The sequence below is a fragment of the Pleurodeles waltl genome, chromosome 9 (assembly GCF_031143425.1).
Source record: "Pleurodeles waltl isolate 20211129_DDA chromosome 9, aPleWal1.hap1.20221129, whole genome shotgun sequence".
NCBI lineage: Eukaryota > Metazoa > Chordata > Amphibia > Caudata > Salamandridae > Pleurodeles > Pleurodeles waltl.
In genome coordinates, this window is record NC_090448.1 from 973007693 (window position 1) to 973022062 (window position 14370).

General features: G+C 44.9%; 1 protein-coding gene across 1 annotated transcript in view; it reads left to right on the forward strand.

The window, feature by feature from the left end:
- ISM2 (isthmin 2) overlaps positions 1-14370 on the forward strand; it is a 67433-nt gene that overhangs the window by 38572 nt on the left and 14491 nt on the right. The window contains exons 2-3 of the mRNA XM_069208405.1: positions 7051-7305; positions 9035-9353. Of these exons, the coding sequence (XP_069064506.1) occupies positions 7051-7305; positions 9035-9353 (574 nt within the window). The remainder of the gene's footprint in view (positions 1-7050; positions 7306-9034; positions 9354-14370) is intronic.

A 14370-nucleotide genomic window follows, 5' to 3' on the forward strand; every position in this document is an offset into this window, starting at 1 on the left:
TAACCATGGCAACAGAAATTCCAGTCTAACTGGTGTAGGCCCCTTTTGGCGCAGGAGTGCCATGCCCCCCTCTCCCTCTAGCAGCCCTCCACTGTTCAGCTGGGCTGGACAGGGAGAAACATTGGGTGACTGGATGACGGCCCCCGCACTTGGAGCAGTCGTGCTTGAACCTGCATTGTGCCCTGGAACAAAAACCTTTGGTAAAGTTCCAACAAGCCCCTACCGTTGTCCCTGTTGTCTTAGTGGTATTGCCCGCCCCTCCCTGGGCGGGGCGAGCTTGAAAGGGCTTGTAAGTCACTGGCAGGCCACTCGCAGTGTGAGTGGACGCCGCTGTCTGCGCCGATGCCATCCATTGCATCCACAATTCGGGGTCCACGTCACCCCACGGTTTCTCGGGATTGACACTCACCCGGGCCTTGAATTCTTCTTCGTAACTGAGCCATGCGAACCCTCCAAAATGCATTTGGGCCTTCCTAATTATATCCATGTATTTAAAAAGTGCAATGGCCCTGTCCGGGTATTTCTCGCAGTATATACTGGCGAATATCAAAAAGGCCGATGTCCAGTTATCCATTGTTATCGGCACCCGAGGCCTACGTGCTAGTTCCCATTCTTCCTCTTTGGACCCCTCTTTAGCCTGTATGTCCCTGTGTAACAGTTTAAACACATCTACATATTCGTGTTTCCATATTTTGTTTTTCGTTTTTTCGGCCACATGCGAACCTAGTGGCATGGTTAAACGCATGTACGGCAGTCTCTTCCTGTGACCTCCCCCTTCCTTGTCGTCTACCGTCTTTTCTCCCGTATCCGCCTTCCCCGCTGTGGCCGTACCACTCGTGGCGGTGCCTTCTTTATCTTTGTTCTCGACCGTCCTCTGACTGTCGCTATCATCTGCCTTCTCTAGAACTGACCCGTCTCCTACCCCAATGGACCTTCTTGTGTTAGCCTCCTTTATTATCCCGCTCCCTTCGCCCCACACTGACCACCAATTCTTACCTCCAGCGGTGTCTCCCAGACTCCTCAGTATTCTTTTTAGGCTTCTACCACGCGGCGTAACTTGCCGACCACCAGTGGGGCCTTCCAGCGGAGCTGCCACCTGTAAAACAGAGCACGAAGAGGTTGCGCCGCTCTTGCGCCCTCGCCCGCCACCCTTTGTCAACGTGCTCACCTCCCAATCTCGTATTTCGCCATCCTCCCATTCATCCCCTTCCTCCTCATAGTCCAGTTCCAGTTCCAGTTCATCATCTCCTTCCCATTGGCCTTTGCGCTGGCCGCATTCTCTAGTATTAGTTGATGTACTCGCACTTGCTTCCAAACCCGCATGACGCGTGTCATCGGGGCGGTGTCCAAGATCCCTCGGTGTGGAGAAGGCCGCCGCAGACCCCTCCAGAGCTTCGTGCCAACGCGGTTGGGCCGTATTGCGCCCAGTCGGCGTATTCCGTCTCTTGCCAACCTCTGCCGTTGGCATTGCTGCCCTTCTGCCCCCGTGACCGTCTGCGTCACCGGGTTTCACGGCGCCTACTGCCCCTTCGGCCGCTCGAGCCTCTTGTCTCTGTTCTCCCCTTGCCTGTGGCACCCATACCCAGGTTCCACTTCCCTGCCCTGGATGCTGTGTCCCTGCCTGCCCCCTGGCCTCTCTGGGTTTTGGGGTTGTCTCACTGCGGGCCTGTGCCTCGTCCCTGTCCTTGCAGAGCTGCGCCCACCTGGCCTCTGTTTCTGCAACGGCCTTACGCTGTTCCTTTATTCTGGCCTCTAAATCCCATGTCTCTGCCTGGTCCCAGGCCCCTTGCGTATGCGGGCTCAGAACCCCCACGGTCCCTACTTCCTGTGCTGTCTTGACTTTCCCTCCCCTGGCCTGGCGTGGCGCTGCCTTGGCCCTCCCTGGCCCACCCCTGTGTCTTCCGGCATACTTGTCTCTTTTCTTTACGGGTGCCCCGAAAAACCCAGAGCTGGGGCCCTCCCCCCGGTGGTATGACAAATCTAAGGGGGCGAAATCCCCACTGGCCCCCGGTAGGGGTTGCTCCACCTCCTTACTATGCCTGTCGTCCCCGGCCCCCCCCGCCGTGTGGCCCCCGCTGCTTGCGGGGTCCGCGCCTACTTGCGCGTTAGCTGTCCCTGCATCCTGCGTGACCTGTGTCTCCCCGCCAAACATCAGCGGGCTCTGTGTCCCATGGAGTGCTTGCTGCGCAATCGCGCCCTGCCCGGGTGTTACAGATCCGTCATCCCTCTCCCCATCAGAGTCCTGTGACTCGCATGCTGCTATTGCGGCCGCCACCCGTCCCGATGCCGCCCTGCTGGGGCGTGTCATCCCCACCCAGGCCTGGTCTAAGACCCCTGGTCTAAGTAAATCCACCCTGCCTGCTTCGCCTAAAACGCGTAGGGCGGCCCTTACTGCCTCCGCGTTATGGCCGGTGGCCATGTTGCCGACCGACACGTCGGTTGCTGTTCTACCACTACCTTATTAGGTGCTTCCTCTTATGGGTCTCTGATAATTATTTGTGTTTTAATTTTTTATTTTTTTTAATATTTATTTATATGTATTATATATATATATATATATATTTTTTTTTTTTTGCACCCCTGTTGTGCCCCAAAAATGGCCTGCACCCGTTCTGGGTGTTCCTTATGCTGTCCCCTGTAGTGGGGAGGTGTCCAGCTGCCTGTGACCTGCTGCCAGAAATGTTTTTTTTTTGTTTTTTTGGGGGGGCCCTACCTGTCCCTAGCGCGCCTTCTGTTTCCCTGTGGGCCCCCGCGCGGGGGTGTGGCGGCGCCTCTGCGTCAGCAAGCCCTGTGCCTGCTGATTTTCGGCAGCGCGTCTCCCGGTGGTGTTGAAAAAACCCTGGGGGGCCGCCTCTTGCTGAACGCGCGTCTCCGCGCGTTTTACGGATTTTTTTTTTTTTTTTTTTGCGCCCTTCCCCGCTTCGCGCGCTTATTTTTCGCCTCAATTGCCAATAGAAAAATGCCCAAGGGAGGGGGGGGCTGCCTCCCCCGTCTCTGCCCTTGTGCCAAACTGCCCAAGGAGCCGGCCTCCCCTTCCACCGGTGTCCTAAACGTCCTGCAGGCCCCGCAAGCGGTGTGCCTGCCTGAGAGGCTGCTCTCACTAAAACCTTTGGCCTAACTAAACCTGCCTCCTTACCTCCTTCCTAATTACACGACCCTCCCACGCTAAGTCGGCGCGGTGAAGAGGCTGACCCCACCCTCCACCCCCCTTATATACCCTAACCTAGAAACCTGCCCCCACTTACCTTTACCCAATGGGGCGCCTTGCTCGCCACTTCCTTTTCCCGAAACTGACCGCGGAGAGACTAGACTGCGTCTCTCTCTCCGCGGGCCCCTTCAAAGAGATGGTCCCCTCGCAGGTCTGTCTGGCAGTAGGATAATTGCTGCAGACACTGTACAGTGATATGTTTTTCTCAGGGCATTCGCACAGCAGAGACATCTCTGGAGACAGTGTACAGTGAGGGACAACCTCCCCATGACTGTCGAGCACTGGACCGAAAAATGTCAACATGCACGCAATATACAGCAATACTGGCAGCGCTTTCGGTGAGTTATCAGTGCCACTGCACATATTGCAAGGCCACGTCATGCACTGTTAAGTGGCAAGATCCGTGTCCAGCACTGTTGCAAACTAAAGGAAGAAGAGTCACTGACTATAAAGTACAGCGACAGACCCCCTCACTCCATGATGCTTGCGTGGATACTGTATGCAGGACACAGTCCTTCCAAAGACGCTTGTAAAGCCATGGAAACGGATGGAAGCAAGGGCCATTAGAAACCCTACCTGAGGGGTGATGGGCTCCAAGCTTACTCCTGGTGTGAAGGCACGCAGCTGACCCTGGTGCAATCAAAATATCCTAATTCAGCCTCTCTTTAAAATGTGAATAACCATGGTTGTTTCAATACTTCTATGTGGAAACTTCTGAGCAGGAAGGGTCGAGCACCCACTGCCGAGCACACTGAGTCCTACTGTAAGAAGTCCGTCACACCCTGCGAGCATCTCAGGGAGACTTGTGGCTGGCATTCTTCTGGGAACTGGTGATGAGGTTGCCGCATACTACTGTATGTGCATTTTTGGTTGGGAGTATGGGGGTCGACAGTTCCGGAGTCAAAACCTTGGTTTGGGATTATTTCCTGGGATGTGTTTGTGTGTGATGAGGGGTCTGAGGGGAGGGGCTGGTTGAGTGTGGTGTGAGAGGGGCGATCTATTGTCTCCGAAAGCTTAAAAAAAAAAAGGTACTGCTAATCTCTCCTGAATGCCCATCTCTCGTGCTAATGTTACCAGGATGATGTTTGTCTGTGGGGTGGAGAATGAGGTGGGGATGTGTTACAAATGGGCAGCCAAAGTGAGGCGCGTTTGCTCCGTCAGTGTGGGTACCAGTGAGGGACTGTAAGGGGGCGTGGCCAACAGGGAAGCAAGAATCTGCATGGAAGCACGATCAGAGCAATGATCCCCTGTATCAGCAAATCAGAAAGCTGCAGGCAAAACACCGGGGTGGGGCTCAGTGCTGAAAACAAGGCTCGGAGAATGATGCGTTCCAAGTCTCGTGGAAGAAATTAAAGTTAAAGCGCGAGTAAAACTGAAACAAGATAAACTAATGAAAGACACTGGATCCGATGTTGAAAACATTTGACAAACTATTTAAGTCTCCAAACAGAAATGCCATCACTTTAAAAAAAAAGCAAGCACAGCGAGCCCTGTGTAGGCAAACCCTTTAAAAGATAGTTCCACAGAAGCTGCTGAAAACAGTACTTGGGCTACTGGATTCTGATAAGAGAAACACATGAGAGGAACAACAGAAAATAGTATGCCACAACCAATAGAAATGGAGGAAAAGTAAGTGGCAAGCGCACCAATCAATACAAAGCGAGGGTGGGTTGTGAGCCCATTTTTAAGATTTATATTAAATACAATTGATTTCACAAGCACGGCCAAGAGCTGTGCAGGTGAAACCTAAAAATGAATGTGAAGTTATGTAATGTAGCTGGTGCTCAAGTAAAGAGTCAAGAACTTCTGGCCGGGTCGATTTTATGCTATTAAAAAAAAGGAAATAGTCTCCCTCCGCGTATCTCTTGCTGCAATTGAGGTACTATGTTAAATGAATCAGTACTTTGGCCATGCTCCACACATAGACAAGGAAGTGATGGCATCCCATGGGCTGTCAAATTAGAAGGCAGCAAACAAGCGTGATAATGGTGCTAACGAATAGTAGGTGATGGGTGGGCTAAAATCCACTTTTTGTAGAGTTTTTTTTTTTCTCCATTCCAGATACAATAGATCATTGCCTTAGCAACAGTGCATGAGTGCTGCCTGCAGGCTTACCTAAAATGACTTGGAAGTTACTTTTCAAATCCTCCAGTGACCAGATTTGATCAAAGGCACTCTTTTGACTTTTTTAGGGACTGCATGTTGAAACCTTGATGTACCTCTTGTAATGTTGTTCTTTAATGGTCTGTTCACCAGTTTTGCTGTATTGTTGTAACTTCCTGCCTTCCTCCCCCTATCCTCCTTCCAGCTGTGGTTTGAGAAGAATGCCATTCATGTCCCTGCTAGGAAGTGGTTGGCTGAGATTTCTACTTCTGTTTTGACAAGACTTGCAGTGAGTCGCTTGTTCTCTGTGGAATGACTGAACCATGTGGTCCTTGAAAACCAAATCAGTGGGGCGTTTAGGATTTGTACAATGAATATCCCTTTGATGAATTACCATATAATGGATCTGAATGTGTTGTTTATTCACATTTCCATTAAATGTAAAGAAAACTGATGTAGCATTCGGGGAACTTCAGTGAGGATACTTGGATTAGATGTTGGCTCCTGCCTCCATCATTGAATGTGTGTTGCCAGTGTTGCTTTGCTCTTCTGTGGCATAGCTGGTCGAACCATCATGCTTTACATATAATAGTGATGATTTTGTTGCAGCTCTCTTATATTCTAAACTTGATGACTGTTCTGTTTATCCTTGAGATTTATTTGGCTGGTTTTCTAGATTTTTAAAAGGGGTTAGTTGGTGATTAACATCCTGGTGCCGGTTTTGGGGTATCACCCCTCATCAGCTAGGCTAGCTTGAATCCAGTGGTACAGTGAGCAAGCGACCCAAGTCTAGACATACCCTGACCACTTAGGGCAACTTACGCAACACTAAAGGATGATGGACAGAGTGCTGAAACACTCACCCACAGTCACAGATCTAATTTGAATCCATTGTTCTTTTGCTCACCATGCCACCCCAGTTTGGACCCAGCCATATGCAAATCAGTCTTAACACTGCTCCCCCTGGGAACAGTCCAGCCCGAGCTGTCAAGCCAGGGTCTCCCTGGACCGGAAACCAGAACCCTGGGACCGGTTTCAGGGTATCACCCCTCATTAGCCAGGCTAGCTTGAACCCAGTGGTACAGTGAGAAAGGGACCCACGTCTGGGCATACCCTTGCCACTTACGACGACTTAAGCAACACAAAAGGATGATGGATAAAGTGTTGAAACTTTTCAAATAATCACCCACAGATTTGGGTTTAATCCATTGTTCTTTTGCCTACTATGCCACACCGGTTTGGACCCAACCATATACAAATCAGTCTTGACCCTGTTCCCCTTGGGCATGGTCCAGTCTAAATAGCCAAGCCAAGTCTTCCCTGGACTGGAAACAAGCATCCTGAGACCGGTTTCGGGGTATCACCCCTCATTAGCCAGGCTAGCTTGAATCCAGTGGCACAGTGAGCAAGGGACCCACGTCTATGCATACCCTGGCCACTTAGGGCGACTTTAGCAACGCAAAAGGATCATCATGTATCAGTGGTTATACACAATCAATATCTGTATCATTGATTGTAAAGAAGTCTCTACAAGCCATCTTCACTTGATCCTGTAGCCATTAATTATTAAATCTTTCCTCCAGACGCCACTGTTGTGTGTTGAAACATGGTACTTTTAGACATGGGTGTCTGGGATAGTATGGCATAATTGTCAAGTGTTCCCCAAATAAATTAGAGGTGGCATCAACATCAAGTTTTTAAGTAAGGTAGTTAATCCCTATTCTCTTCTTCATCATCAGGCCATACACTCGTCAGATGGATCTTTAGCACCAGCAGAGGAAATTGCACGTTCTAACAAGGTGCAGAGTTTCAGCCAGGACGGACCAAGGAGTTCAAGTCGGCAGAAACGTCGGTGGTCCCAACAGGGTGACAGGAGACAATCAGAGTCCTTCCACACTAGCGCACCCCAGGAAGAAGCAAACACCACACCATTTGTCCTGGACCTGGCGGAGCTAGCCAACGTCGACCTGACTGCTCAGAACCCAAACATTCAGGTAAGAACCATGGCCTTAGACACGAGTGCTGGATTGCAAATGTTTTAGATACCGCCTTCCATTTTTCCAGTCAAGCAGGATTCTAGAATTGCTTCCTCAGAATTCCCTGCTTATTTAAACCCCTAGAAAAAATCTTACATTTTGTCCCTGGTTCCACTTCTTTTTCCATACAGACACCATGCAGGTTGGCATAACAGACAACACTACGAGCCAACATTTCTAACAATATTATTTAAGCCCATCAGCTTCCTCAAACCCATTATTTTACGCAGACAGCCCACTACCACATCGCCCCTCTTCTATCAAGCACAACACTGCCTTTTTAATGCTAACCCCAAGTAATCTTATGGTACCTGTAATTTTCGCTCCTTGATCCCCTCCACTGCAGCATCCTTCCCTAGGGCACCTTTCCACCAGTCACCATCCCATAATTAGACATGTGTTGGTATCAGCCACATGGAGTCCTAGTGTTCCTACCTAAAGGTTCAAATAGTGGCATTCTGTCCTCGGTTGTGTTAACGAGAATGGCATTAAAGCATGAATGTAGCTGTTCATATGAACACCAAAGAGGCTATTTTTGACTATGTTTGAATCTGAGGCTGTCTTTGCAGTGTGTCAGGAGAAAGTGATGTGGGATTGAGTGAGACTCCATTGAAGTGTATGAGACCAGAGATTGGTAAGCAGCAACTCAAGGGTAAGGGTCCAGTAATGTGTGCAAAGAAGTGATGTCTCACTGAACTGTGTGTGCTCTGTCATAAGGGAATTAAGCTCCAAACTGAACAGCACATTGTTAGTGATAAAGTAATGTGCAGGATCATGTTAAATTGTTTAGAATCAGTGAGGAACAATGATTGAGGTTAAAAGTAAATGTCTGAGGGATAGTGTGGTGGTAATGGGGGATACCGTATGATGGAAACTAGAGTTTACAAGGGTATATGATGGAGGGTATCATGTATGAAGAACAATAGAGTGTACAATACAGTAGAAGGTATACGATAGGGCACAAGGTGTACAAAGGAGAATATAGTATAGTGTGGAGGATCATACGTATGGTGGAAGACAAAGAATTCCATGGAAGACTTAGTAAGGGAAGCTGGAATTATATGGCAGGAAAATAACAAATTATGTAGCAGAATTGACTAAATGATGCATCAAGAAAAGGCAATTTATGAGGTGTAGGCAGCATGTTTTGTGACTGTGACAGGATTATTGAATTATTTAGTATTTTTACCCTTGGTTACACTGTCTTAGCAAAGGTTTCACCTTACTGGTACCACTTTAACACTGAAATGTAGCAGAAAGACATAGAAAAGTTCCTATTCCACTTTTGCAAGCGATCTTCCACTGTGCAGCAACATGTCATTGCATTTTTATTAACTTTTGAATTTGTTTGAGCTAGAAACATTTTTTAAATAGAATTTGCAAATTATGCAGCAGATGATTTATTTTTTGGCCAATGCGTCAAATTCATAATTATGCGAAAAAAGTTGCCCCTGCAGAAGCACATAGTTGCCTTGAACATAGTGTAACACGGGGACAGTGTGTGCAATGCAGGGTATAGTGAAGAATAAAATATATGATTGTGGATATGGTGTCTGACGGCTATATTGTGTATGATAGTGTGCAGCGAATGCCTTGTTATAGCTGGAAGACGGAATGTAATCTCACAGATTGCTCCTTGCCAATAATCTTAGTGATTTGTTCCCTAACTGGTCTCTTTCCATCACAGGTGACTATCGAGGTTGTCGATGACCCGCAGACCGAGTTTGAGATGGACCTGCTAAAGGATCCCAAGAACGACTGGTCGATATCATCAGCAGAGTGGCTGGCTCACAAAGACCTTTTTTGGCCTCTGTTCTGGGAATATGTGGACCCCACAGAGGGCGACGGCCTGGAGTCTGAGGCAAGAAATGTGGATGTGGAACAGGAGGAAGACTATTTTTCAGAGTATGATGGGGAGGACACCGCTTTAAGTGGAGTGGGAGCGGACTGGGAACACCACCGGACAGGTCAGAGAACCGGAATCTCCTTGGAAAAAGATAACTATGGTAAGCTGCCAAAATCTTCCCTTTAAAACTGATTCCTTCCTGTTTCTAATGATCTAGGTGGAGAATTTGTGCACAGAATGTAGTGCATTTTTGGAAAAGAGGGATTTTCCAATGAGAATTTGCATACTAACACAGTCTGCTTGTGTCTTGGTTTTCAGAGTAATGTGTCTTAATCTAAAATGCCTTCATCATGACCTAGTGCCCAACAAATATTTCTTATTAGTGGTACATTTACATTAAGCTATTTTGTACAGGATATGGCAGGCTGTGTTAAAGGGTTTACAATCTAACTTAAACCATCAGGGATTTCCCCAGCACATTCAGAGGCAGCAAGCTTAGCTCTTCAAAAGTGTATACAGTATCAGGCAATTGGAGAAATGCTGGGCTTGATTATGAGTGAGGCAGAGCAGCATCCCCGGGTGAGATACTGCTTTGTCTAATCCTGAATGGCCTGGTGGTCCCAACTTCCCACACCCGGTTTTGCGGGTGCTGGAACACTGGATCCAATTTTACCAGCTGGAAATTCTGGCCAGTAAAATCTGCATGAGTCTCTGGCTTGCGACAGCCCCACCCCGTGCCAAGTTTTTCTTTGGCAAGGGTTAAGCGTTTCTTTCACTACCCTAACCTTCTAGGGCTCCCCCTTAAGCTTTGTCCCACAGGTAAGCCGCTGGCCCCATTTATCAACTGCTCGGAGCATGTGGCATAGGGCAGTGTTAAATTGCTCTGAATAGGAAATGCAGTACAACATTCCATGTGATAATTCCATATCCACACAGCTATTCACCATTCTGAGTGACTCGACTCCTAACAGGCAGAAGTTAATGCAGAGATATTGACCACTAAATGTATTTCCGACTTCTGGGAATCTACACATGGAATTCTGCCTAGCTGGTAATCTTACACACAGGCTGCGTGTGTATAATTAGTGATGGCATGAAAACATGGCTGAAAACATTTCCATAGATTTAAATTCTTCTTCTTCTTTTGTTTCTTAACCTACAGAGTGGAATATGTTATACAAGCAAACCACACCAAATTCGGCTATGTAGGTGCATTAGACAAAATGAAGAATTTTATGCATGATCATAGTAAATTTGTTGTGTTATCATCCCTTCCTGCAGTTTAGGATGGTGTCCAGGGAGGTGTGGGCTAATCACAGGATTTTTTATGACTTGCCAGCAACCAATTAAAATAGTTCTAACACCAAAACGTATTCTTATTGTTTAAAAGGCTAGCCAATAATAATTGCTGAAATAGATTAGCCGTGACTCTGGCATCTTTCATGTTTTTTCAAGGGTAAGCTAAAGCAGATCCCCCTCAAAAATCTGATTCGGCCAGGGTTTCGCTTGGACTTACTAACGATTAAATAAAACAATTAAAAAATTAAACAAGTGCCCCGCCCTAAATGACAGGTTGGCAGGATGTAAGGTGTGACGTTTGCAGTAGGATGAGAAAGTAGAATGTGTTAGAGAGAATTATTAGCGGTTGAGAGCTTTGGGGAAAATATTTGCTTTTCAAGTGCAATTTAAAGGCAGTGAAATGAGGAAGCATTTTTGTATGTGAAGGTTTTCCATGGTTCTATGTATTATTAACAGAATTCACCTCTAACTATGGTATTTTAGTGGCACCGTTGACAACTCTGACTGTACAAAAACACCTCTGAACTTTGTAGTGTCAAGGTGCCACTGACGAGCTAAAAGCGACCTTTTGAAAAGCCCAGTTTTGAAGGTGCCTGACTTCAGTCAGTGTTTCATACACCAGGGGAACATGTCAGAGTGAAAAACTCATCAAGTAAATGCACATTTTTAAATCCCCATTTTAAGGGCGCACCTTCAACATTTGTCTGAATAAGAAACTTTAATTTAAATAGTTAAAGTATTATCAGGTTTAGGGTGTTCCTCTGTACGCATGAGTAAATCTTTAATAATGTTGAATATTGTGTCCCAATTTCTGGGAAAATATATCAGCATAGAGGTCAACGTTTTGTGTGTCTGGTATCACTGTGTCAGCGATACATAAAGATGTGCAGAATAACTTGGCCACTTCGGGTTGTCAGAAATTTGCTTATTTATGAGACTGTGAGAGATTGCCAAGATTTGAGTTGACACTAATAGGAAAACATTTAAATTTTTAGCTATGACTCTTTTAAACTGTAGTTTTTTGTTTGTTGTTAGCGAATGCCTTTTGATTTATCTAAAATGTTATACATAATATACTTATTGGGACATTCAGACAGCTTTCTTCATCCATTGGTATTTTGTTGTGTCATTCACATCTTTCTTATGGCCACTACAAGATACAGAGTGGGTCAATGGGTCAGCCCACTTCAGCTACTGGCTAACTTCACTCTGAGTGACAGAATTCTTCTTTTTCCCAAAGAGCACATCTTTTTAAAAAGTAGTTCCTTTCAGTACCATGGATTACCAAGGCAATATGTGCTGTTTCAGACCAAAAAATATGTTCACTTTGAGTCATTTCTTTATACATATTACAGTGGTGATGGCCACACTGCTCCTAAACAATAAAGTTCTACAAAAACCATGACAAAACAGAGCAGGTACTGACAAAGCCAAAAGTCTGGCAACCAAGCAGTGGTTGTTTGGATTAATCTTTGAGTCTAAAAGGCAGCAAGGGTGAAAGGCAAGTGAGCGTGAGGTCAGCAAGGAAATCAACAGAGAGACATATATTTAAAATTTATATTCAAGTGTAAAAACGTTAAAAACAAAAAGGGTATTTATTATTCAGTAGGCTTAACACTCATGTACTGTTTTAGTCATAATTAAAATACTTGCCTCCATAATTCAGGAAATCTCAAGATTATCGACTAAATTACATCTCCCTCCAAGAGTCTGACTAGTTTTAGATTTGTCAAAGAAACAACCTGCTCTTTGAGTCTCATCATTACTTTAGAGTTTAAGTGGTATTAACCACAGCAACCTCACAAGGGTCTCACCGTATAATAAACTAAATAGTGGTGCTAAGGAAATAGCCCCTTCTTGGAGTTTGGCGGCTCGAAGAGCTGTCACTGGTAATACGACAATGCCCCCTCCAGTGTCAGAATCCTAAAGCGACTATCATGAAAATCTAGGGAATGGCTGTCACCCAAAGTATTATCAATAGTTTCAAGGACAAAGTCCCTGTCACATTGTCACTGCTCAGAGTGTTGGGAGAAAGAAAATACCCACCTCCTATGGTATCATTCTGTCCTACAGCTTTTAAGGAGGCAGCACCCTTTCTTATCCTAGAAATGGTAATCTAAGTCCCTTTGTAACCTACACCCTAAGTCAGTAGGTATTTCTTATACATGGAATTTCATTTCTGTTTGATGTTTTCCATTAAATATGCAGATTACACTGGGACACTAAACATGTATCAGGAACACACAGTAGTCATAACAGAACAGCCCTTATGTGTTTAGTTACATAATTATTCGTTCATTTATTGAGATTGGTTTGGCCTTGTAGTGCTTTTGGTGTGTACCTTTGTTTTCTAAATTTTTGGGATGGGGGGGAGGGGCAGGAGTGCTAATGAAAAGGTATGTGTAACAATTTGGAGTTTAAACATTGTGGAATGATTGTGTGGATGGATTAAAAAAGTATTTTCCACAAATGTAATAAATAGTAATTTAAAACTACTTGGAATACTTTAAAGCTGTGTGAGTAGATCACTTATTTTCAAGATGGGTATAATACGTATCACACATCCTTTCAAGTATTGTACTTTTACCCTGCCCCAAAAAATAATATTTTTGATAACAGCAATTTTATTGAGTGCCGTTCATTTTTGCCCAAGTGAGGGGGGATTTAGACTTGTGCCAAATAGAAGCAATTTCAATTAAAGTTTCTTGATGGACAAAATATAAATGCACCCCAGTAGAAAAAAAGAAAACAGCCTCTACTCGATTATCCTTTTACAAAATGTTTTCATTTAAAATTTAAAGTGACCACAAATTAATAGTTTGAGCACAGCATGACAAAAGATGAAGAAAAATTATCTCCTCATTACCCTCAGAATTTCGAAAATTGTCTGATTTAATAAAATAAAAGTGGGCTATGGGAAAATGTAATCTTTGAAGTAAAATAAAAGGAGTTTCTTGAGTAAACGACTTTGATATGTCAATTAGGCTTTTCATAGTAAACACCTAAGTTACAATTCCATTGCAGTATCTGATAGTGTCAGGAGATATAACATTTTTGTAAGAGCACAGACAGGAGAAGATAGGTATTTCTTATACAGGGAATTTCATTTCTGTTTGATGTTTTCCATTAAATATGCAGATTACACTGGGACACTAAACATTTATCAGGAACACACAGTAGTCTTAACAGAACAGCCCTTATATGTTTAGTTACATAATTATTCGTTCATTTATTGAGATTGGTTTGGCCTTGTAGTGCTTTTGGTGTGTGCCTTTGTTTTCTTAATTGTTGTTTGCTTAAATTAAATTAAATTAAAAAAATTAAAAGTGTTTTATCAATTACCTGTTCCAAAAACATTGTCTAGCTGATAAAAGACAAATTTCTGTCTAGAAAACCTTTGTCTTAAAGTTGATGTGGCTAAATATTTTGTCATTCTGAAGCTTATTTTCATGTTGAGGTCAAGAGAAAAGAAGATGAAGGATACAGAAACACCAATGTCAATTGGGAAGTCAACACCGAACAATGAGCACTCAAAGTAAAGCAAAAGAAACGTCACCTCAAAGCCAAAATGGTGGCTTTGTTATAAAAAAAAGGGGACTACAATGAGTTGTTGAATGGATTTTGAATCCCAATAAGGCCACCAGAGTTCAAACTCGAAGAAGGGCACAGAGGTCAAACCTACAACTATGTATGAACAACACAAAGAGGAACAGGAAGGGTTCTATGAAGAAGAGGGCAATGTTGAGGACATCGACTTCGAAGAAGAGAGCATACACCATGAGGGCTAGCAAGACCTTGATGCGACACTCCAGAGGACATAATGGACTAATATCCTTCAAGGCGATCACCACCAGACAACCTAGTGGTGTAAAACTCCC